General features: G+C 42.0%; 2 protein-coding genes across 5 annotated transcripts in view; both read right to left on the bottom strand.

The window, feature by feature from the left end:
- Nucleotides 1-7,298, bottom strand: part of CAPN3 (calpain 3) — a 29,832-nt gene extending 22,534 nt beyond the window's left edge. For both annotated transcript variants that reach the window (XM_075711818.1, XM_075711819.1), the window contains exon 1: nt 7,005-7,298. In XM_075711818.1, coding sequence (XP_075567933.1) covers nt 7,005-7,298 — 294 coding nt within the window. The remainder of the gene's footprint in view (nt 1-7,004) is intronic.
- Nucleotides 7,299-9,464: 2,166 nt separating this feature from the next.
- GANC (glucosidase alpha, neutral C) overlaps nt 9,465-23,745 on the bottom strand; it is a 31,142-nt gene continuing 16,861 nt past the window's right edge. For 2 of the 3 annotated variants that reach the window (XM_075712590.1, XM_075712591.1), the window contains 11 exons: nt 23,482-23,625; nt 23,001-23,097; nt 22,522-22,623; nt 21,785-22,028; nt 20,029-20,093; nt 18,958-19,034; nt 17,140-17,214; nt 15,936-16,049; nt 14,736-14,848; nt 13,150-13,253; nt 9,465-12,248 (listed from right to left, as the gene is read on the bottom strand). In XM_075712590.1, the coding sequence (XP_075568705.1) occupies nt 12,139-12,248; nt 13,150-13,253; nt 14,736-14,848; nt 15,936-16,049; nt 17,140-17,214; nt 18,958-19,034; nt 20,029-20,093; nt 21,785-22,028; nt 22,522-22,623; nt 23,001-23,097; nt 23,482-23,625 (1,245 nt within the window). In that variant the 3' untranslated portion in view covers nt 9,465-12,138. Of the gene's footprint in view, nt 12,249-13,149; nt 13,254-14,735; nt 14,849-15,935; nt 16,050-17,139; nt 17,215-18,957; nt 19,035-20,028; nt 20,094-21,784; nt 22,029-22,521; nt 22,624-23,000; nt 23,098-23,481; nt 23,626-23,745 lie in introns of those variants that run through there. The other variant, XM_075712592.1, reaches the window with a different exon arrangement.

The following is a 23,745-nucleotide window of genomic DNA, read 5'->3' as shown; positions in this document are numbered from 1 at the left end:
GTTAAATTCTTTAAAAATGACTGCAGGTTTAAGGTGTCCAACTTCCAGTAATGAATATGCTGGGGCATTAATAGGGTTGAAGAATGTATTTCATCAGGAATGAACCCCAGTAATAATCCTCCTTAAAATTTGCCCAGGATCAGATGTTTAATTCTCAGGAATAGTCAATTGCTGGTTAAGAGATTTTATTCTTTTCCTCATGTTGCAGTATTTAATTGCTAATGCTACATTGTCCTGGTTTCAGCTGGAATAGAGTTAATTTTCTTCCTAGTAGCAGGCATAGTGCTGTATTTTGGATTTAGGATGAGAAGAATGCTGATAACATGCTGATGTTTTAGTTGTTGCTGAGTACTGCTTATGCTAGTCAAGGACTTTTCAGCTTCCCATGCTCTGCCAGGTGCACAAGAAACTGGGAGGGGGCACAGCCAGAATAGTTGATCCAAACTGACCAAAGGGCTATTCCATACCATGTGACATCATGCTCAGTATAGAAACTGGGGGGGGGTTGGCCGGGGAGCAGCGATCGCTGCTCGGGAACTGTCTGGGTATCGGTCGGCGGGTGGTGAGCAATTGCTTTGTGCATCACTTGCTTTGTATATTATTATTGTTATTATCATTATTATATTGTTATTATTATCATTACTATTTTACTTTATTTCAGTTATTAAACTGTTCTTATCTCAACCCAGGAGTGTTTCTCACTCTTACTCCTCCGATTCTCTCCCCCATCCCATCGGGGTAGGGGGAGTGAGCGAGTGGCTGCGTGGTGCTTAGTTGCTGGCTGGGGCTAAACCACGACATACATTCAGAAACGTATACAGACATCATTTGTCTCTGCGGACAGGAAGCTCTTCTTTTGTCCTGCACTTCGGACAATGTACTGGGTTTGTCAGTATTTATACTAGTACAGAATGGGCACAAGATGCTGTACAGGCATAAATAATTAAGGAATTGCTATAGGGAGGGAAGGACTACGTAGGAACTACCAGCAAATGAGGTGGGACTATTGCAGGGTTACACAGAACCTTTTCTATATGGGACAAAGAACTGTGGGGTATAGGAAAGCCAAGGGAAGAAGTAGGTACAGCCTATCCTACACAGCAGAAAAAGTCCCTGCTTTATCCCATCTCTCATACTCAGATACTTGGTATGAGGAAGAAAAAGACAACACTTAACTTTTGGACCCAGCTCTTGTGAGGGTGAGGAAAGAAAGATATTGCAACATGAGGACCACTTCCCTGAGCTGCTGCAAATGGGGAAGAAGACAAAGTATAGTCCAAGAACCCAATCTGCTGGAACATGGCAGGGCTGGAGTGGGGAGAAGAAAGAAGCAGCAACTGACAATTGCTTGTGTGGTAGTAGAGGCAGCTGATGCTACCTCTGCGGTCTAAAGCTTTTTTCCCATGTCATCAGGGTAGCCCTGGATTTTCCCAGACTCATGTTTCAGGTCTAGTAGTTTCACTTAGCTTAAGCCCACTTTTTTTGATCCTTCACAGTAATCAGCAGAGTTGCTTTGATGTAAATATTTGGATTAGTCATATAGCCAGATAGATAGCTTCCGCCTTCCCCCAGCAGTCACCTTATTGTCCTCAAGGCAGGGAATGGAGGGATTGTCCTGTTATTTTGGGCCTCGGTCAGCTGTCCTGGGGTCCATTTCTGTCAAGGCAGCTGTTTGAGATGCCTTCATACTTTTTTCCACCCACTTGCTTTGTTGAAAATATTCTTCCTCACATTGCTCTCCTGAAAACTAGCTGTGAGATGCCAGGTTTTTGGATTGCATTTTTTCAACCTCTATTACTGTATTTTAGCTTGATCCTGCTCCTATTGAAGTAACAAGCTCTGAAATCCAGCATGCTGTGTTTTAGATGAAGGTAGTTAGATGGTGCCTAAGTGTTTCCAAATATTACATGTACAGAGATGACTGTTTCTCAGTGCAATTTATTGCATCGTGGGCTCAGTTGCATTGGAGGATGGTTGGTAAAGGAATGCAAAGGAGGGAATCATATAATTGTGTCATATGGACTAATTTAGCTATGACAGAAACGTTTTTCTTGCATTTCTTTATGGCGGCCAGTGCATTTAGTATACTGTGGATATGCTTTTAATATTGTATTACTCTGGTTCATCTCCAGCTGTGCTGGTTGTGCTGAATACAGCCAAAGTTACAGGGAATGGTTTCAAGGTCTTCTAAGGATGATGAGAAGTACTCAGTTAGCAGAGCGAGATGACCTGGTGTTCAAGATGCAGGTGGCAGGTCTGTCCTTCCAGCCTTCCTGGGTGAGCAAGGGATTGCTCTTCATCTCTTAGGTCGAGTTATCACACAGAATCCCAATAGGCTGCACTTCACTGATGCAATGATTCATCTAGAAAGAGTCTCCTCTGATCTGAGTGCCTCAGACTGCTTTGGTACTATCCAAAGGACCTTTGTGTTCAGTGGGTTGATTTGGTTCAGACTGTAATTTCATTACAAAGTCAAAGTTACAGCAAGGGAGACAGAGTATCCTAGAAAAACCCATCAGTAGTGCATGCTGCTTTCTGGGCAGAGGGTACTTACAAGTCAGTTGGAAGGGAACACTGGAAAATGCAAAGGCAGCATGCAACTAAAAATGGCATTTGACCTTTGTTGTATTTTCATTAGCTTTTCTCCTGTGAGAGGAAAAATTCCCCAGTCAGCTTATACTGTTGCAGCAAAAGGCATTCATTCCTTTAAAACCTGCTGTTAATAAACTATGGCATTCTAAGTAAATTCCCTAAACTGATCTGACACCAAGCTGGTTTTTGAGTTTCAGAGTTGGATTACCCTCATCTGAAACTCCTGCCTTGGTGGCACTAAATGCTGTCTTTGCGCTGTGATACTGCCTGCAGAGGCACACATTTTGTGATTACTAAATTCAAACAGCTTCACACCTGTGCAGCAGATGATCTAACTGATTCATTTTCACTCTAAGCAAAATCCACCAGTCTGCTGACTTGATTTGATTTGTATTCGTCATGAAAAGAAAGCTTTTCCTGCTGATTTTCTTGGCTACAGAGAGGATCACCACAGGGAAGTCATTGAACCTGGTGGTTAATGCTATGACCTCCTGGCTGTGGGCAAGGAGAATGACAGCGGTGCATTTGAAAGCACAGTGTCATGGCAAAGCCTTCCTATTAATGTCCTAGGGTTGTTAGATCCAAACAGGACTGCAGTAGGACCTCTCGATACTTTGTATTATGTTATAATACAGACTTTTTCTCAACTCTCAAAGATCACTGACCTCGTCCCAGCTCTCAGCTAGGAGAAGCTCCTGCAGGCAGCGTAGGTGTGGGAGGCTGAGGCCATTAAGAAAGCTGAGCACAGCCCATCACCGAGCTAGATATAACCTGGTGCATGTGAGAACAGCAATTTGGGCTTCTCTTAACTTCCATGGGTGAGTGAATGATATAATATTATGCATTAACTGAGGGGGATTTTATTTCCCCTCTATGTACCTAAACCACGCTCATGCACAGTCTGAACAGAAACACTGGATGGATCCTGCAGTCTTTACTCAGGGAAACTTTCAGGGCTGTCACTTGGCTTTTGCCCAAATTGAGTATTAGGAGGTCTGCCCTGCGCATTCATTTCGTGGCATGGCAGTCACCAGCTGGGTAGAATTACAGGGGCCTTCTCACCGCTCCCCATGCCACGGCTCACAGCTGCCTTGCGTGGCAGCCGTCCTTCTGACGGTAAGGCACAAGACCAGTCCTCCCTCGCAGCAGAGGCCAATCATTTCGGGAGGTGGTGGAGGTAGACCTGACCTCCGGGTAGCACTGCCTGCAAAGAGATGAGCCTGTAGGGCCAGATGCATGAGAGCAAGAGGTAGCTCTGGGGCTGGGATGCTAGACACCTCTCACCACCTCAGTAACAAATTGCAGGAGCCCCGAGGCAAAGATCAAGTCACAGCATAGCCATTGCCAGGGGAAGCTGAGAGAGCCCAGGTCCCTGCAGCCCACACGTGGGAGGGGGAGTTGCCCATGCCGGGCTCAGCAGGTGCCTCAGCTCAGAGCTGGGAATCGGGGGAGTGTCATCCATGTGGCTGACTTGCTGTGGGGTCCACATAAATCCCAGGTGCAAAAGCAGACTCACAGCCTTTCCATATGTCGGCACAGTATGCTGAAACCTACAGCAAAGAAGCACTATTCAGCTGAGGAACATCACCGTCATCAGTGCTTGGTTATAGTGTTGGTAACTGGCAAACACATGCCCTTTAGATTAACTTTGTGATTCCTCAAATACTACTTGGAGCTTCTGGAAAAACTTGCACTCAACAATCACACATGGATTCATGTCATTGCAAATAACACTCATTTAAGGCTAGCATTAATCTTTCGTGTATATTATATGCTTATACATTGATCTCGTGTGGTGGGGGGGAGCTTGGATACAAATTGGTTAGGTGGCATGACTCAGGTGACTCAGAAAGCCAGAGGCAGTCAGGAACAGGTTGCCTATTTCCCAGCTCTCTGTTTTAAATGAGATCTTGGAGCACATTCATCACTTGTTTATTTGCTATTTCTGGGGGTATGTGGCATATAAAATATGCCATAGAAATCAGGGAAAGGATCTAGAGTGAAGCCAGTGTTAGGATATTCTCTCAGGACTTCTGAACTATCTGGTATTTTGCTTTCTTTTAGAGTACATTATCAAGTCTGATTCAATTCAAGTTTGACCTGAATTTCAAAGTGATTAAAAATTACCACTTTATAAGCTAGTTGCTTTCTTCGCCAAAAAAATGCCATTGCAATTTAATATGAACAGAAGTTGTGCGTATCTTTACACACTATTACAAAACACGTCCTGTGCAGTTGAATCTTTACATTTGGTGCTTCAATGATTGCTTTAATCTCTTAGAAAAATACTCTTTAGCCCAGTATTACTACTTCATATTCATTTGACTTTATGATGTTCCATTAATGTGTCTATTGTGGCTATTTGTGTATATAATATTATCAGACAAGTCCTCCTACCAGTGCTATATAACATACAGTTTCAAAGTTCAGTGAAGCAAAGTCCTGGGTCAATCTGAGATCAGCACCAGCAGATACAAATCTTTTGCATCAGCACCCAAGAGAAGTCTCACTTTGCAGTTGTGGTATGGATGACAAGGTAGAGGGCACATTATAAAAGGAGAAAGCGTTATATGTGAGTCTCTCTTCAGGGACCTAATGGGTATAGCAATGACCTAAATTACAGGGTTTGTTTAAAAAACAAAGACATTTGCAACAGAAGGCACAGGCACTTCTGCAAATCAGACCTGGTGTGTCCCTGGTAGGACAGCCATCTCTATCGGGGCCAGGACTGACCAGATCTGTGATCCCACAGTATGCCAGTACTCGGGAGGTGCAGACTGCAGCTCTCTGGATCTCCTGCCTCTGCCCTACCTGCAGCTGGCACCACAGATACACCAGGTGCCTGAACATTTGTGTCAAAAGAACACAGATAGCTTTGGTTTTGATGCTTAGGTTGTATTTTGAGTCTTACACAGTCCCCAGCTTGTTGTTGCTACATGAATAATAAGTGCAGAGCTTCCAAACTTATTAATGAGTGGCTTAAAGAAATATCTTCGGGATAGAGACCCTGAAGTCTGAACCTTCCCAAAAACAAAGGCTTGATCTGTGCATGCTCAGTTACATTAGACAAGCCTAAGGTTACATTGTGGGTTTTTTTACGTTTTGATGCTTTCTCATATGCACACTTGCACTCTGTCTGCCCCAGGGTGCTGACACTCACCCACTGTACTGCTATATCACTTTCCTCTGTGTACGAATAGGGGAAATCCCATCCTTTAAGATGATTGACTTGCGGCTGCATTTAACTCATTCACACACATTTCCAGGAGCCAATGCAGCCGTGGTGATGACGAAGGAATGACAGAGCATATGTGCATAGGGCATGGCAGATGGGGGAGTCACGTTGCTCCCCCCACGCTGCTCACGTTGTGACAGCAGCACATGCCCTTCCTCTGTGTCTGTAACAGCTACCTGCAAGAGCCCCTGGTCTTTTGCTATTTAGTTACGTTCCCCTGGTTAGTTTTATCTATCACCACTGACTTTGCCATTGAAACATAGATCTGGGTGTTGGGGAGGTATGACAAATCTAGAAGAGGTGGCCAAAAACTACCAGAGAGAGGGAGCTGGGGAAGCTCCTCAGAACTGCGTCCTCACTGCTGAACAGGGGACGGCAGGGGCCGAGGCAGCGTCCCAGGGGCTGCCTCGCTGCAGGGGAGCAGCTGCCCAGCAGGAATGACAGGGAAAGAGGATAACATCCCTAGCAGGATGGGGAATCAATTGGGAATTGAGGAATGAGTCCTCTGCCTGTGAGAGAGACTCAGGGTGGGAAAGAAGAGGAAGGCTGGCTGGGGAATACCCACAAGATAGGAAAAAAAAATGGGATTAGCAGGCAGGAGTGGGCCCTCACAGTGATTACAACACCCACATTCATGGTAAGTGGATAATATCCTAAGCAACCTTTGCAAGTTGGCTAAGCAATGTTGCAAACAAACAACGGAATAAAAGCATATGTCATACCATAACCTGTCCTTTTATTTTCACAGATTAGGAAACCAGCAGAATACTAAAGTAAAGTTGTAAGTGAAATAAGGTAGTGTTTAAAAATTAAGCCCCAGCAAACCCATAACTTGTTGCAGAATGAGGAGACTTTTTCTTTGGTAGTTTCAGACAAGAAAATCCCTAGCAAATCATGCAAGAAGAAAATTAAATTCTGTATTTCTTTTTCTATATATTTCATTCCATCTCTTTTTTTGTTTCATTTTGGTTTATGGTATTATTTTAGTCATTACCTACACACACTCTCTGAGCTTCCAAAGCCCTAGCTAGTTATCTTCCAGGAGAGCTCTGACGAAATATACTTTCCAGTTATTCCCCCGGCCCCCCCCAACACACCCTTTCTGCAAAAATGTAAGCTCACAGTGAATACTTCAATTTACAGAAAGTAAAAGGCACTCAGCAAACATGTTACTTACATGTGGTCTTTTCCATTCAAACTTGATGGGGATTTTCTGGCTATAGAAGAGGGAGGACTCATTCGGTGGGAAATCAGGATCTTCATAGAGAATGTTTTTCTCCAGGCACTTCTTGTGAAGCTCTTCATAGGTCTTCTCTTTAACTCTGATAATGGGCTGGTTGCGACTTATAATGGCAGAATAAATCCCCCCTGTGCCCCCACCTGCACCTTCAGTTGTAGTGCTAACAGTAGTGCTGGGAACTGACCCAGCAGCTGTCTGCTGAGCCACTGCTGCATTTATGGCAGACGGCATGGGAATCAGGCTCAAAGCAAATGTTGAAAGAAAGCAAGATCTTGCAAACTGGAAGGAAATTCAAGAAAAGAGGAAGTTGCTGCGTAAACTGCTTTTTCTATCTGTTGAAAATCGCCTAGTCAAATTTGCAAGCAAAAAAATTCCATGTGGTTGAGCACATTGTGCATCTTCTCAAAGGCCAGTATTTTGTCATAAGAAATCGGAACTTATTCCTTGATGTGGAACAAGATAATCTGTTGGCTAACTCCCGTGCCTGAGTTGTAGTATCTACAGCATGTGTGTGTTCCTGCCCTGTGCATATAAGTGTCCAGAAGGGACAAGCTTTAACCCATGAAATCTAAAAATAACTACAGGCAAAGAGTGAGAGAGAGGGAAAGTGAGAGGGAGGGGGTTAGTGAGATGGTGTCAGTCTTCTGCGCAGCTCACACCGAGGCCAGGCATGTTCCTGGGACAGGCTCTGTGTGCAGGCTGACTCCTGGTGCAAGCAGCTCATCTTTTCCTTGAGAGAACACTGAAACTGGAAACTAAACTCCTGCTGGTTTGGGAACGTACTTATGAAGTACTGCCGGCCAATAAACTACTCCTGACAAGCCTGAAGAACCTGTTGTACTCGACTTGTTTTTTCTACCCTTTGCTGCAGAAAAGATATATAGAGATTTTTACTAGTAGAGAGGATTATTCGAAGACATGCTCCTAATGGTGAAAAAGGTTAATTATTTGATGCTACTAAGGTCAGGTCAATACCTGCCAGCTGGGTTTGGCTCCTCTAGAGAGCAGCTCACCAGCACTGATACACCTAGCTACCTCCCATGTAAAAGGCACCTTTTCATATAGGGGTGGAAAAGTCCATAATGGGCCCAGCGCGGAAACTGGGCCATTCTGTGTGTGTTAGGATATACCAGTCTTACAGGAGACATCTGACTTCGCACATTTATTTTGTCAAACAACAGTGGGATAAGGGACAAATTCACAGTCTCTGTGAAAGGAAAATCTAAACACATGTTGCTCTTCTCTATAATCCAGTTCTTTAAAAGGTGACATTGTTTATGTGTCAAGAAAAGCCCCCTAACATCTTCATTTTTCTTTGACTGGTAAGTCTTAAATCACACAATGACATCAGTGTTATTTTTGCCTAATGACACTAGACTCTGGCTTGTGTACACATTGCTGACCTTCTGCCCTAGTACTATGGTGTTTTCTAAAGCACCAATTCTTTTTTCTTTCTCAGCCATTTGCTTGGTTTACACATTTCAAATCAATAGTACAGTGGGCAAGCTCTACAGCTCATTAAAAAAATTCAGCATGGGGAACTTCTAAAGAAGGTAAGATAGTTGGCAAGCTTGACTAACCTCTAGGAGTATTAATCTTCAGTCTTCTAATGGTGGCCTAAATCCTTTTCTTTTTATCATGAATGCAAGCCTTCTTGCACCAACAGGGCAATCAGAAAGGACAGATTAAAGTGTTTGTGGAAATAGGAATGCAATTGCTTCAGGGTGGGTTGTCCAGATGCAGAATTGATGACTTCCTCGTTACATTTAGATGCAAGGATTGCAGGTCTCATATTTGACATTACTTTGCAGGACAGCTTGGCAGAGCCCTGTGTCACTCTTTCCAGAATATTTCAAGAGCAATGCCAGTAGTGAGATGCAAGGACTTCTCACTGCACAGCTTCAGCAAAAATGCTCATTTTGAATCCTTTGCATACGTTCTTTCTTCCATATTCTCCCTTCTTGCCCAATACAAAAATTCATCTATTGCATCTCATACACAGAGCTCTGTTTCAGGAAGAATGCCAGTAGCACAGGTGTGATATTTGACCAGCTCCTTGTGGGCTGCTGGGCAGGATCAAGTGAAGGATTAGCAGTGTGGGGTTTTTTTTTTTTTTTTCCCCTTTGGGTGTTCAGCAAGTGTCAGGGCATGACCTACTCCTACAGCCAACAGTTCAGATAGTGCCTGCATAGGGAATGGCAGGTGGACATGCACTTCTCACTTCTAACCCAATGTTGCTTTTTACAGATGTTCAGGAGCATTTTGTGGTTATACCAGTTCACAAAACAGCTTCTCCTTTTCTTATTTTTTACCAGACAGATGGTTTTATTATGTAGGTCTTTTTTGTGAGAAACAGCAGTTGCTAGTAAAAGAAAGACAAATGGTGTCTTTAAAGAAACACAGGTTACCATAGACAAGAATGGATGTGCTGGCTGCTACAAACAGCAAAATAACCCCTTTTTCCGTTAGAAATTAAACCACCTTTTGTGCTGGAATTTCTTGCAAGCGGAAGTACCCCACTAGATGACTGTTCAACAGAGCAAAAGTGAACTACATGGATGATAACCTTTCTGTTTGTTTTTTATGAAGTTTTATCTCCAGTTGTTTTCAGTAACTGAATTAAATTACTTTTTTTGTAAAGATATACTATAAATTTATTTTTTCATTTATGGCATAAATATGTGGAAAAGTATGTGAGTTGCTACAAATATCAATGTAAATTATATTCTTTGAAATTTATTTCCTCAGATCTAAAGACACAGCTGCTAAGAATTTCAGCAACTGATTCCTACTGAAATCCATAGAAATTAGGCACTTCATACCACTGAAAATTTGACCCATGAGTACTTACTATAATGCAGATATCATACTGAGGGCCAGAGTAAAAAAGCTAGTCATTCACTTTAACCAGATACCCTGGGAAGAATACTTAGTAGAGATTCTCAACAGTAGAAAGAAGGTTGGAATGAATAAAGCATGTAATTCGCTTCATTGTTACTTTATTTCACTTACTTTCCAACTTGAGAAATACCAGTTAAAACATTTCATTAAAATGCTCCAGACAATAATTATATCCTGTCAGAAGCGCTGCTATGTTTAAACATAAGAAGCAATCATCAATTACAGCTTAGAAGCTGATAGAAAAATACAGTCTGTCTCAAAAATAGGGTCTGTCTCTCTTCTCACAGATGTAAAAGATCTATTTGCTACTACTGTTCTACCTCGATTAACTTGTCTGCATTAAGCACAGCAGTATTCAGGCTGCCAGCTCCTGCAGTAGAGGCTCACACTGTCTGCTAAAAGGGGCTGACAAACAGCTCTGCAGAATAAAAAAGAAGGATCCTAAGGGTCTGGTGGGGAACAAACAGCACTTGGTAGTCAAGAGCGGAGTAGTCACAGTTTGCTCTCACACTTGCTGTTGCCAGAAATCTGCCCTGCAGAGGACAAACAGCAGCAGGTGGGAATGACTGACCAAGCACAGGGAGAACTTAGTAAGAAGAGTAGGGAACAACATACAAACGGACTGTTATGTTACCTTTAGTTGGCAAAAATGGTGACCATCCTCCTCTGCTTCCTAAGAGTTAATATACTGATGTTTTTAGAAAATACTTCCTTATCTTGCTGAAGGAAATTAAGTAAATTTTGCCCTTTTATATCCACAAAACCCAACTGATGGCATGTTCAGGTTTGACTCAAAGCAGAACTGGTTTTAAAATAATATGGTTGACAAGTGTAGCAAATGGAAAGGGCAAACAACTTGAGCTGTGGAGCAATAGTAGCCTGTGAAAAGAGATGCCTGATATGGAAAGGGCTGTGGGAATAGGCAGGATGTAGGGGATGGGGGACTCAGCATGTCTCCTAGTTTTCAAAGTGAAGAAAGCATCAGGACACACCAGTTCTGTTTGCAGAGATGGTGGGAAAAGGAGGCAAGGGAATATTGGAGTGAGTTGTAAGTGAATGGGGGAATAAGAATGAAGTGGGGCAGCTAAATACAGAATTAACCCCATTAAAATTAAAAATTTGCTTCATAAATACCAAGCTCAAATCTCAGCCAGATACTAAAAACTGACCAAAAAATTACTAAAATATATGTAAAGGAAGCCAAACCTTGGCAAGAGTTGGAAGATGTAGAGAAGCACAGCTTTCCATAAGCAGAGTTGCTTCACTGGGCTGGCTTTAACCAATGACATTCAATCATCCAAAAATGCCAACTCTTTCCTAACAGAAGACTTTTTTTTTTTTTTTTTTTAAGTAGTACTTGCAGAGAGAGGGGAGCAATAACATGGAAAATGTTTCTGCATGAGTCTAGCTGCTACCCTAAGCCAATATTGCACTTCTGTAGACCCGTGCCTTTCCAAAATCCAAATACCAGTTTCAAAGCCAGCTATTGGGGAGAATTCTGCACTCCCACATTACTGTCTTTTAGTACCGCAAAACTGACTGGCACAGCCTACTCAAATCTTACCTTCAGTGACTGAACTGTTTGGCTAGCCTGTTGTTTAGTTTCCTGTACAGACTGCCTAATTTTGCATTGTCATTAAGGACTAGAAAGAGGAAGTGTCTGTAACCATGCTGGGTGGCTCCTTCTGTTTTCACAAGGCAGCTTGCAGGCAGAACTCTGATGATAACCTCTGCGTCTGGCATATCTACTGGTGCTGCTTGTTGAACTGGCCCAGATCTGCTCTTCTCAAGTACTCCAGTCTCCGAGTAGTGGGATTTCCAAATACTTACACTAAACCCCATGCCAATGATCCACAATCTCACCCCATCAATTTACGATTTTTTGGTGCAAGTGAAGGCAGAACTCAATGCCTAACTGAAGCTAGCCTGGAGCAGACAGTATTTAGGTTTTTTCCCCAAAGATACAATCCTGGTGCTACTACTTTTGCTGAATAGAAGAGCTATCCAAGTTGAAATTAGTGCTTTCAAGGAAAAATTGTAGGAAATGTTAGTTTGGGGGTGTGGGTGGGAAATAGTTCTTTGATTTGATTGGATTCAAGTGAACATTTTAAGTCCTCCGAACTTATTTCCCCTCAGCCTCTCAATGAATTCTCTGAAGGTGCATCTCCTTTCAGTTGATGCAAATCTCCCAGTCAGCATTGACATTCAGGGCTAAATTTTCCAGCGTCAGCGCAGAGGTCTTCGTATCGTATGTGAAAACCACTTCTTTTTCTTTCCGATCTGAACAGGACAAGAGACTTTACTATATGATTTAAGAAAAACCCTTCTGAAACACAGTTACACATGACTCCCTCCAGTTTTTAATTCAGACTGTCCCTGCCACTGGTGGAAAGGATTGATTGAAAATGAAATAGTAGTCAAATCTGCCCAGTATGCACATAAGAATGCAGCAGAACTGGAAAAACTATTTCTTTTTTTCTGACCTTTCAAACTATGGTACATCAAACTATGGAACTATTCAAGGATTTTTCTGAAAAAAATAACCCTTGTTTCAGCACAGGCTTTCCCCCAAGCACCCTAAAAGTCCCTGAGATTGACAGGTGGAGGCAGAAAGTCCATGTCCACACAATTCCCGAAGTGAAGGGACGTGCTTGGAAAGCAGCCAGAAATTATAAGCCCTTTCTGTAGATGCTACTGCCTATCCATACAGGATCCCTCACAACTTCTAGAGATCCCCACATAGTCACGAACTCCAGACACTTTTGAATGAGCAAGAGAACAGAAGAGTAACCCTGGTTTTGTCTGCAAGTTTCCTGTTCTAGACTAGGCAGGCTTAAGGATCTGAGGAAATGGTCCTTCATTTGAAATGCTATCTCTGGTCATATTCTGTGCAGGACAAAGTTATCTGAACTTGTTAATTTTGAACCACTTTTACTGATGTACCTATTGCCTTACAAAGCAAGTGTTCTTCAGTTATGCATGTAATATTAGTGGTGAGTAGCTGCTGGCTCCTTTCACTAAATTCTGTGCTTGATATCAAAAAAGTAGCAAATAAAACTAAAAGACACTCCCTATGCTGTAACACTTCCTTTACAGAGCTGTCAGCTGGCCACCTCTAGTGAATGGCAACACAGTCACAGTATTTCAAGAAATTGTAGTAAAATAGAAGTCAGTTCATTACCCTTAGAACAGGCTGTCACAAAGGTGGGTTGCTGTCCAAATCCCAGAACTATCACCCGTTCAACCACACATGTAGTGCGGTATTGTCCACTTTCATCTGTGCAGCTGAAAAAAGAAAATTATTTCATGTACATTAGTTTCTGTCTATCAGTAGTAGTTGGGCATCATACAGAGAAAGTACTACCTTCAGTCTCACCCTGAAAGTTCCCTATACTGGTGTCCTTTCCATTATTTACGTTTCTCCTGAAACAAGTAAAACTTTCTCCCATTATCAGCTAATTTTTCACTGCATAGCAGATTTCACAAAGTTAGAAGAAAAAAAGTTTGAGAAGATATTTTGTGGCAAAAAGCACGGCTTTGACAACCATAACAGTTTTGGACTTTTGCAAAAATGTAGTTAAAACTCCTAAGTATAAATGTAAAGCTAATTTTAACATTTTTCAAGTAAGATGTTTCAATCTGAGGCACAACTGTCTTTCATTTTGAAACTTTCCTTCCCGGAGTGAACAGAATGTTGTACCATTCATCTCAAAATTACTTTTTTCCAACTTCTAGATTTGCTAGCAATTTAGCAACATTTTTCTTTTCCAACCTGAATTTTTAAGCTTTTCAGATTTCGTATCCCAGATAAAGAGATCTGAAGCATACTTTTAACTACATTATCCAAGCTAATTTGCTCTGTGTTAAATTTTGTAGTTTTAGGACCACCTCCTACATATTTTTGAACACTGAAAGAATAAAGAAATGTCTGTAAAATCACCATCTATGCACTGCACAGCCTCATGGGCAACATACCTCAATAGTAGAAGTGTCATAGTGACAAATTTAGCATCTCTTTCCTTACAAGCAGCTATGGATACTCTTGGCTTTTAGGTTGTTTCACTCAACCTGTGCAGGTTGTGTCCCCTTGTGCTTCCTTTCAAGTGCTTTTTTTTGGTATATTTTACCATGCTAATACATATGGTGCATTTGTTAATGACTTTTGGAAACTACATGTAGTGGTGTCTGTCTGTGATTCCCACATAGAATCATAGAATATCTCAAGTTGGAAGGGACCCATAAGGATCATTGAGTCCAACTCCCTGCTCCTCGCAGGACTACCTAAAGCTAAATCATATGACTAAGAGGATCATCCAGATGCTCCTTGAACTCTGACAGGCTTGGTGCCTTGACCACTTCCCTGGGGAGCCTGTTCCAGCGACCGACCGCCCTCTCAGTGAAGATCTTAGAAAAATACATCTTAGAAAATACAAACACTCCAGATGTTGCCTGTTTGCAAATCTCCCAGTTTATCTTCTTTTGTCAGATAGGCTTTACTTTTGCTGATGACTTTCTTTGTATTTGAGTAAATCTGTAGAATCTGTAGATTTGACTAGACTGAAACAACATGAGATAACTCAGTATTTCATGTTGCTGCCCTTAGACTTATGCAGAACATTGTTTACCCCTGCAGTTTCTGCATGCTCTGAGGCTTCACTAAGCAATAAATAAGACTAATACTTCCACATTTGTAAGAAGGCCTCATGAACTAGAAAAGGCATTTCCAATGACAGTGTGTTGGTGGCTTTCTTCCATAATTGCTGTTACCTGGAAGAGAGAATGTTCTTGTGGAAAGTGAATTTCCGATACAGGAACTGCTTCTTGTGGAGATATTGAAATGAATGCCCATCATCTAAGTAGAGCTCACCTATTGCATAGGCCTGTGAAACACACCAGATGGAGTACAAATTAACAGCAGCTTCTAGTGCTGGACAGTTGTCCTGGTTTCGGCTGGGATAGAGCTAATTTTCTTCCTAGTAGCTGGTATAGTGCTGTGTTTTGGATTTAGTATGAGAACAATGCTGATAACATACTGATGTTTTAATTGTTCCCAAGTAGCGCTTATACTAATTCAAGGACTTTTCAGCTTCCCATGCTCTGCCAGTGAGGAGGTGCAAAAGAAGCTGGGAGGGAGCATAGCCAGGACAGCTGACCCAAACTGGCCAAAGGGCTATTCCATACCATAAAATGTCATGCTCAGTATATAAACTGGGGGGAGTTGGCTGGGGGCAGTGATCGCTGCTTGGGGACGGGCTGGGCATTGGTCAGCAGGTGGTGAGCAACTTGAATTGTGCATCACTTGTTTTGTATATTCTTTTACAATCATCATCATTATTATTATTGTTTTTTCTTCCTTTGCTGTCCTATTAAACTGTCTTTATCTCAACCCACAGGTTTTACTTTTTTCTCCCAATTCACCGGAGGGGGGCAGGGTGAGTGAGAGGCTGTGTGGTACGACTGGGGTTAAACCACAACAACAATGAAACTAAAAATGTCTCACTATATGTTATGCTTCATAATGAAGGGTGTGTGTTTATTTCTCTTCAGTGACTTGTATCCCCAGAAGGCTCAGTGAGTCCAGCTCTGAGAGTGCTTGAAGACTTGGACATCTTGGTTTTGTAAATTGATGTGGGTGCCAGGTGTCACCTCATTTATTAGAAAAGACAGTTGTGGGAAGTTCTCTCTGTGTCCAAGAGGAAGTTTGTGGCCTGCTCATTCTCTGCTCCTTCCTCGAAGGGACTAGACAAGGACTGAGAAAGGACAGAAAAATGTTCTGCCTCTGCTATACTCAGATAGTCTCACTTTGAGGGAACAGTGGGAGGGAGGTGGGAGCCCCCCAGATAGGAGAAGTGGAAGAGAGCCATTGGGCATACAGATGCAGATACCATCGTGCTGATCGAACAGGTGGCAAGGACCTAAAAATGGAGTAGAAGACAACTTTGTAAAGGGAATGTCGTCTCAGAGTACCTCTGTGTCCAGGGCCACGTGGAGTTCATACGAAATGTCCATCATCCATTCAGTGGATTTTCCAGCCTTGGTCTTCAGAGGTATCACAGTGCCCCCCCGCTGGAATACAGGAATCTGCAAAAAAAAAAGCCAGGGTAAAAAGGTTCATATATCTGATCACATAATTTTAACTTGGAACGGGGATAACTAAAGCTTGCTTTTATAAAAGCTCAGAAATGAATTTTTACCACAAGTTGTGGCAGTGTGCCCCCCCACCCTGCCATAAGCAATAACCACCAGTGGGGGTCGTGATGGCTGCATCCAGCTTGTGCTGGACTTTGGGGACGGATAGCAACACAGTAGCCAAGGGCTGTCTGGAGCAGTGATCCAGAGGTCTTGCTGGTATGCAAATATGACTGTAAGTCAATCATCTTACTCCATAAATAGTGGGCAGCCCAGGGCCCTGTGAGCTCTCCCGCACTCCTCAAGGTTGAGAGATTCCTTGCCGCAACAGATCATCAGTAAGTGACTAACAGTATGCTAAACTTGCAATCTTAGCTAAGTGATATAAAGGACTGACTGTGCATATAGAATCCTTTAGACATAAAGCGCTGACCAAGTCTGGGACTAGGACTAGATCCAGCCACCCCTAGACTCCTCTCTGAGAAAAAGTTTAGAAAGCAAGGGGGTCCTTTCTGAACCTTATGACTTGATGGAAGGGTCTCCCTGACAGTTTTGTCTGACCCTGTCCTCTATGCAGTAAATAATCAAGCAGACCTTGCCATTGAATCTTTTTAAACCACTGTCGCATTTACCATTGAACTTTGTTAACTCAGTGTTTTATATCAATAAAATATATTTTTGCTTCTCTCTTATGAGTGAAGTGCACTCTTGCTCTATCCGTGACACAAGTACATAAAGAAAACTAATCAAGTAACAACAGGAATAGTAGTACTCTTCCTGTGCGTGTACAAGCCAAGTATCTTTGCTTGGAGAAGTCACCCTTACATCATCTCGCTTTTCTCAACCACCAGGACACATTAGTGTTCCATCTAACAACAAAGGAGATGGGACTTTTCTTCTCTACAAAAGGTATTTCAAATTACATTCCTACAAGGAAATTGAAATGTAATTTTTCTGATTTTGAATGTTGACAAACCAAAAAAACTATTTGGGGTGGGGGGGTTCTGCTCAATGGAAGTAGCATTTTAAAACAAACACATACATTCTCCAATGTTACTGGGATCTTCAGAGTGCCTGGATTTTCCATTCGTTTCAATTTTCTAAAATCATACCAAATCTAGGAAAAATGAAAAAAGAAAGAGCATGACATATATGGCAAGATCTGTTCCTTCTGCAGATGTAGTTACTCTTCTGCTTAACCTTACTGTCACTGTTCCTAACAGCCTATTTGATGTGTAAGAAATAGCATTTACTTTTTAAATCAAATGACCTTCTGGATGGAAAAAATAAATTCTCATTCCTGAACCACAAAAATAAGCTGATCTTTTCTACAGTTTGCATAACATCTTCTATGTCTTAAAGCATCGGGAAGTGCAAAACAATAAAACACCTTTTTTTTTTTTTAATCTAGAAATGCTGAGTTGCAGAATAAGCATATTTATATTTAAGTAAAAATTAACAACAAAGGTGCTAATAACAGGTGACAAAAAAGAGCTACATATGAAACTTCCCATGCACCACACTTGCCAGCAGTTTTATTGGCTTTAGGTGTGCCAGGCAGTCAATTCCCACAGACATCTTGAAAAAAATATTTTTTTTATCTTGTTTGGAGAGCCTAGTCTGTTTTTCTCCTTATACTGAGAGGAATTCTAAGTGTCCTCAGATGCATTAGTGGAGTCACAAGGTTTGGCATGGTCTCACACACTCCCCTTTGCTGCTGTCTTTCCTCTCATTCCTCACTAGAGTCTCAGGCTTTCCCTTAGGAACTATTTTCCCCAAATTCCTTCCCTTCCTCCACCTCTCAGCTGCTGCAGCCAAATGCTCTGTGTGGGAGTGGATCACAGTGCTGTCCTGCAGATAAATGACTTTACTTGAGAGAGGAACCGATCTCTGTACATGTCAAAGTCTTTGCTATACGTGTCCCAGGCTACAGAGGCTTATTATTTCCTTGTTATAATTTTCCCTCCCCACAGCTTCCCTCTTATTTCATTATGACCTTTCTTCAAAGATCCCTTTTCTTCCACATAAAAGAGAAGTTTAACCCAAAGAGAAATACATGAAAAAAGGGAACTGACAATTTAGTGAAGCTTTTTTTCAGTGTTCCGTCGCTCTCTACAACTACCTGAAAGGAGGTTGTAGTGAGGTGGGTGTTGGTCTCTTCTCTCAAGTAGTTAGCGATAGGATGGGAGGAAATGGGCTTAAGCTGCATCAGGGGGCGGTTTAGATTGGATATTAGGAAAAATTTCTTCACGGAAAGAGTAGTCAAGCATTGGAACAGGCTGCCCAGAGAGGTGGTGGAGTCACCATCCCTGGAAGCGTTCAAAAAACGGGTAGACGTGGCACCCTGGGACATGGTTTAGTGGGCATGGTGGTGTTGGGTTGATGGTTGGACTGATGATCTTAGAGGTCCTTTCCAACCTTAATGATTCCTAGTTTTTACCTTCATTAAAAAATAATCCAGCCACCAAGCCAGGAAACATGAAATTATTACTCTACCCTTAACTGGTTTAGTGGTGGACTTGGTAGGGTTAGGTTAGTGATTGGACTGGATGATCTTAAAGGTCTTCTCCAACCTAAATGATTCTATGATTCTATGAAGTAGCAAGCCTTGAGGGGAGATTTAAATTATAGCAGACCTGAGATTTGTGCAGCAGCTCTTGGAAAAGCAAGAAAGTAAATTTACTGTGAGCCAAGCATGCACGGTATCAAGATGGAAGGAAGGTTCAGAGTGGCACAGAATGGCCAGCCAGCACTTGGCACAGCAGCAGTGCTCAGCAGTTACAAGATGGGGAGCTGGAAGGTTGCTGTATAAAATACTTCTCTGGGCTGAAGAGCTGAGCAGCTTCATATTCATCCTCACCTCCTCTGACCCTGGAAGCAGAACACTCACTGCCTTGGCATCTTGCTCCGTGACTGGATGCACCAACAAAGCATTTCCTGGAGAAAAACATAAACATGGCTGTGGTCATCAAGGCATGTGTAGGGAGCTGATGGCTGCCTGGGTCTTGTTCTGTTCTGGCACTGGGATGCAGCTCAGCTGCACTGTATACCCACCAGCTTGGAGGCACTCCTGGGTCCCTCATAGTCTAAGAGATGACTGCCTGTTTGCTTTTTGGTTGAACAAAAAAATATGCTTTTCTAACCAAAAGAATGGAAGGCAGGAATGTCTTAAAAAAAAAATCCAAAAAAACCTGCTTACACTTATTGCACTGTGGATGATTCTTCTTTCTCCTAAAAAAAATACATTATGGACTGTACAGTTTGATAAACTTCTTCCCTCCTTGCCCACTGGTGATGCAAGCTGAACTCCCAGAGTCCTCTGAAATGCTCTGGTTCACCACATTTAGCTTTGCTGCTGTGTCCTGCCTACCTTGGTCAGATTTCTGTGTGAGAAGTGAACATCCCTTCATTTGAAAGCCATTAGTAAGGCACTCTTGAGCCCAGCGGTAACAAAGAAATTAATGAAATGTGACATTTCCCTCCCATTTCCTCTTCCTGAATAGGCTGAATGTGCTTTACATAATCATGCTCACCTCTTAAGCTTAGTTTCTGAGAAAACTGACTTTAACAACCAGCCATATCAGAGTAAAAAAAAACTATCAGCTTTGGATGGTAGCTGTTTGCTACTGTCATTTCTGAAGCAGACTGTGGTCTTAGCTGCTACAGTGAACTTCCATGTTTCAGGTCAAAACAGACCATGTTTTTTCAAAGTGACTAGTGAGACTGAACTCAGGTTTTGCATCTCATATGACCCCTATTTCAAAGTGCTGTTAAAACTAGGTCCCTTAAAGAGGTCTCAAGTTCTTTATTCAGTTACAGTATTTTAAAAAGTCTTGGGCAGAGTTTTCATGTTTTCTTTTTGTCATGTGACACTCTATCACCTCAAAAATATTTAACTCAAATTCCAGAGAATGAGAAGACACCTGCTTACCCAGCATGTACTCATTTTCCACGCCAAAAGTTTCTATTTTCCCTGGAAACTCTATCCAGAGAGGCCTGTAGGAAGAAAGATAGTGGGATTCAGTTAGTTTCTGCTCTCCCACCAGCCTGTTCAAGGCCTTCTGGCATTTTATTTTCAGGCTCCATTTCTTCCCTCTCTTTACAAGGCACAGCTAGCAAGAACTGAAGATAGGGCAAGGTCCTCTTCTGTGCCTTAAAGTACCCCTTTTGAGTCACTGATGAGAGTTCCCAGTACAATACAGGTTAAGACACTCCAATATACCTACAGTTTGGCCTCCTGCAGCCTTACTTTCTTCCCTCCTGCCTTCTTCCTTATAAACTTTCACTACATATGCCTTCCTTGTAGCAAATGAGAGATGGATGAGCTTTTCTGTCACAGTCTACCAGCAATGCTGAGACCTGATGAGCCAGTCCCTGCAGCACTGTCCTTCCTGTTCTCAGCAGCTCACTACTGCTTTTATAGCATGTCTCCCCCTGGTCACGACTGAAAAACCTGCCCCAGAAGTTAATTTTCAGTCTTTCTCAAAAAAGGGCAGTGCAGTAACCATCTGGTTACAGAACAGGAGTTGTATATTTGAAGTTTGAGAGATTATGACACTAACAGCTCATTCAGAGACAGGGTCCGGGTTTCCTTACATGAAAAGCCTGGTTCACCTGCTCACTCATAAGCATCCACTTGTTCACTACAGCCCTGCTGTTCATGTGATTGCTAATGAGACACATTTTCCACTCTGCTTGTCTCAGTGAGAAAAATACCATGCTGCCTCTCTAATTCTGTACCTACCGCAGCATATTTAACACAACTGAAGTTTTACTTAACATTGTGGGCAGTGCACATGTCAACGTAAGCTTCACTTCAAGACAGACAGAAACCCACTGTCTATGTCAGTGCATACAACAGGGGCATCTACGCCTATATATGTGCAGACAGATGCTCACACTATGTCTGTAATGCAAATCATCTTCAAAACTCAAACCACTCAACCCTTTTCGAAAAGACCTTTACCTTTTTAAAACTTAGGAGATGTATTGTATTTGCATAACAATAAGTAAAGGTAAATGTATTGCAAAGGACATCAATCTACCAGGGAGATTGATGACATTCATCTCTTGCTGAACGGATTGCTGCATTCAGTTCCACTGAGACACTTTCTTAAAGGCTAGAGAGCAGCAGAACAAAAGTTTATTTTCTAATCTCATTTCTGTTCTAGATTATTAGATTCTCTACTAAAAGAAAAAAATATAAGAAATACTGCAGAGATAAATGATCAAATTATCAATATGAAATAAGCTTTTATAACAGTAACAATTCAGCAGTAAGAAATATTTTCATGAGGGGCAAAATGGCCTTTATGTTTTTAGGTCAGCAAGTTCAGAGTTCATTAAGCACTGTTTTAAGTGTGGGTTGGAATACTGCAGTGTTCTTTATCATGAGGAGAAGTCTGGAGTCCACAGTACTTTAAAAACATGTTTAAAGACTGTGCAGTGTTTACTGAATTAGTGTGTTCCAGGCGTCATTTGGAAAAAAATCCAAACCACATAATTTTCCTCTAAGAACCCTACCAAAGCTTGCAGAATGCATGAAAATAGAATTTAGTAAATTTTGTGTTGTTTTTCTTTTTAATATTTAAATAAATAATCACAAAAGTAAGAGATGGTAATTTAACTTCCCTCCTCCAAGTAACTTCCTGAAGATAATCACTAAACCTCCTGACTTATGCTCTTACCTCATAACCGGTTCAGCCGCTGTGTGTGCCCGATAGAACAGTGTGTATAAGTATGGCAGGAGGACGTAGCGCTCTCTAATGGCTTCCCTGATGATCTGGGTGTTCTTCTCCCCAAAGAGCCACGGTTCTCGCCGTTTGCTCTCCATGTTAGAATGACCTCTGAAGAAGGGCTGGTAGGCTCCAGCCTGATACCAGCGAACAAGTAATTCTGGTTCTGGATCTCCAATAAACCCTCCCACATCAGCTAGATATTGTGCAGACAAATAAAAATACACATTTTTGGAAATTATTCTGAAAAATCTGAAGTTTTCCTCTAACAAACATTCCAAGTGTATAAATCCATGCATTTCACAGTGCCCTTGCAGTTCTGCTGTTGGGCCGCTGCTTGTCCAAATAAGACTGGAAAATTTGTGTAACAAGTTATCCTTTAATAAAAATCTCAAGAGCTTTTTGAGGCTGAGTGCCTTCTCCAGTGACAGAGGACTGTCATGGTGCTATGGAACACCTCTTTAGGATCACTGCTCCAGATGGAACACAAACACTACATAAGAGTCGGTGGAGAAATGATGGTGAGAGCCAGGTTACTGGCTTCTGAAGCCAGACTAATCTGTGAAACTGCCTGGAAATGCACTGTACTGTCGAGCTTTCCACCACCTGTGTTGAAGTCTGCCTTGGGATACAAGCCTGGTGGCACCAGTGATTTATGCATAGTGAGCAACTCCAGCTAAACACCTTACCTCCACAGAATGAAATCCCTGCCAGGCTGATGGTGAGAAGCATTGGAATGGATATTTTCAAGTAACCCCACTCTGCCGTGTTGTCTCCAGTCCACACTGCCCCTGGAAATACCCAGTTTCAGCATTACACAGGAAAGTTGGGCGCATGCTTCAGCTTATGCTTGCGGTTAAGGAAAGAAAAGAATGGTCATAAACTACTGGTGAACTACTGTTCATTGCAACTTTTTTTTCTTTATACATGCATGCTTCTGAAATATGCAATAAAGGCAGGTAGTGGTTTGTCACAGGACACAGGTTGTAATTCTGCCTTTAACTTGTACACACTTTGCCAGCCTTTCCCAATTTTTTTAATCACTTGCACTCTCATGAGCTCACCATGTCAGTATTTCTAAGATAGCTTCTGTCCTCTCTAGACTTAACTACTACACACCAAACTTAATGGAACAAAGCAGCATGGAAGGCATCCAGCTAGTCCTTACCATACTTCTGTGATCCAGCGAAGAAAGATCGTGTGAGGACAAATGGCCTCTCTTTTCCTGAAGAACGCCTGATGAGTCCTTCTGCAGTTGCCATTTGCTGCAAATCATTAATATAAAAGTCAGGAAGACAAACACTTTAATTAGGATATTTGCTATACGGCCTTTTTAGCCCTTCCAAGGTACCCACAAATAATACCTATTATTAAAGCAACATTTTCTTACTAGAATATACTTGAAGAAAAAGAATTATTAGTATCGTGTAGTCACAGCCAACATCATTTACATTGTTATGCTAGAGAGGCACAGATGTTGTCACATTTTCTTGTGACGAATCACAGAGTTTATTTCAAATATAGCAATATCCAGCACAGCAGAGTTTCAGTCCTTGATGGAGATTACAGAATACCTACCACTGTGTAAATTACCACATTAGACATACTCCATGAGAATAACTGCTGGTTTATGTCTCCAGATACTCTACCTGGTAGAATCCGTAGAGGTTGTGTACTTCCCGATGCTCCCAGTTGTTGTAGTGCACAGCATCTTTCTGCATTGTTAGTTCTGCCCCTTTGAAGACCGAAGGCTCATTCATGTCATTCCATACAAAGAGGATATTAGTGGATCCCTATGATACAGGGTTGCAATTAGAACTTAACAGAGCTATTGCTGTGACTTATTGTGTTTATCTCTGGTGGGTGTCAGATGAGTCTGGGGTATGAGTAGAAACAGCAGCAGCAAAGCAAGA

Source organism: Pelecanus crispus, chromosome 6 (assembly GCF_030463565.1).
Source record: "Pelecanus crispus isolate bPelCri1 chromosome 6, bPelCri1.pri, whole genome shotgun sequence".
NCBI classification, from domain to species: domain Eukaryota; kingdom Metazoa; phylum Chordata; class Aves; order Pelecaniformes; family Pelecanidae; genus Pelecanus; species Pelecanus crispus.
The sequence above is the reverse complement of the archived record's forward strand: the minus strand, read 5'-3'. Positions and strand labels throughout refer to the sequence as shown.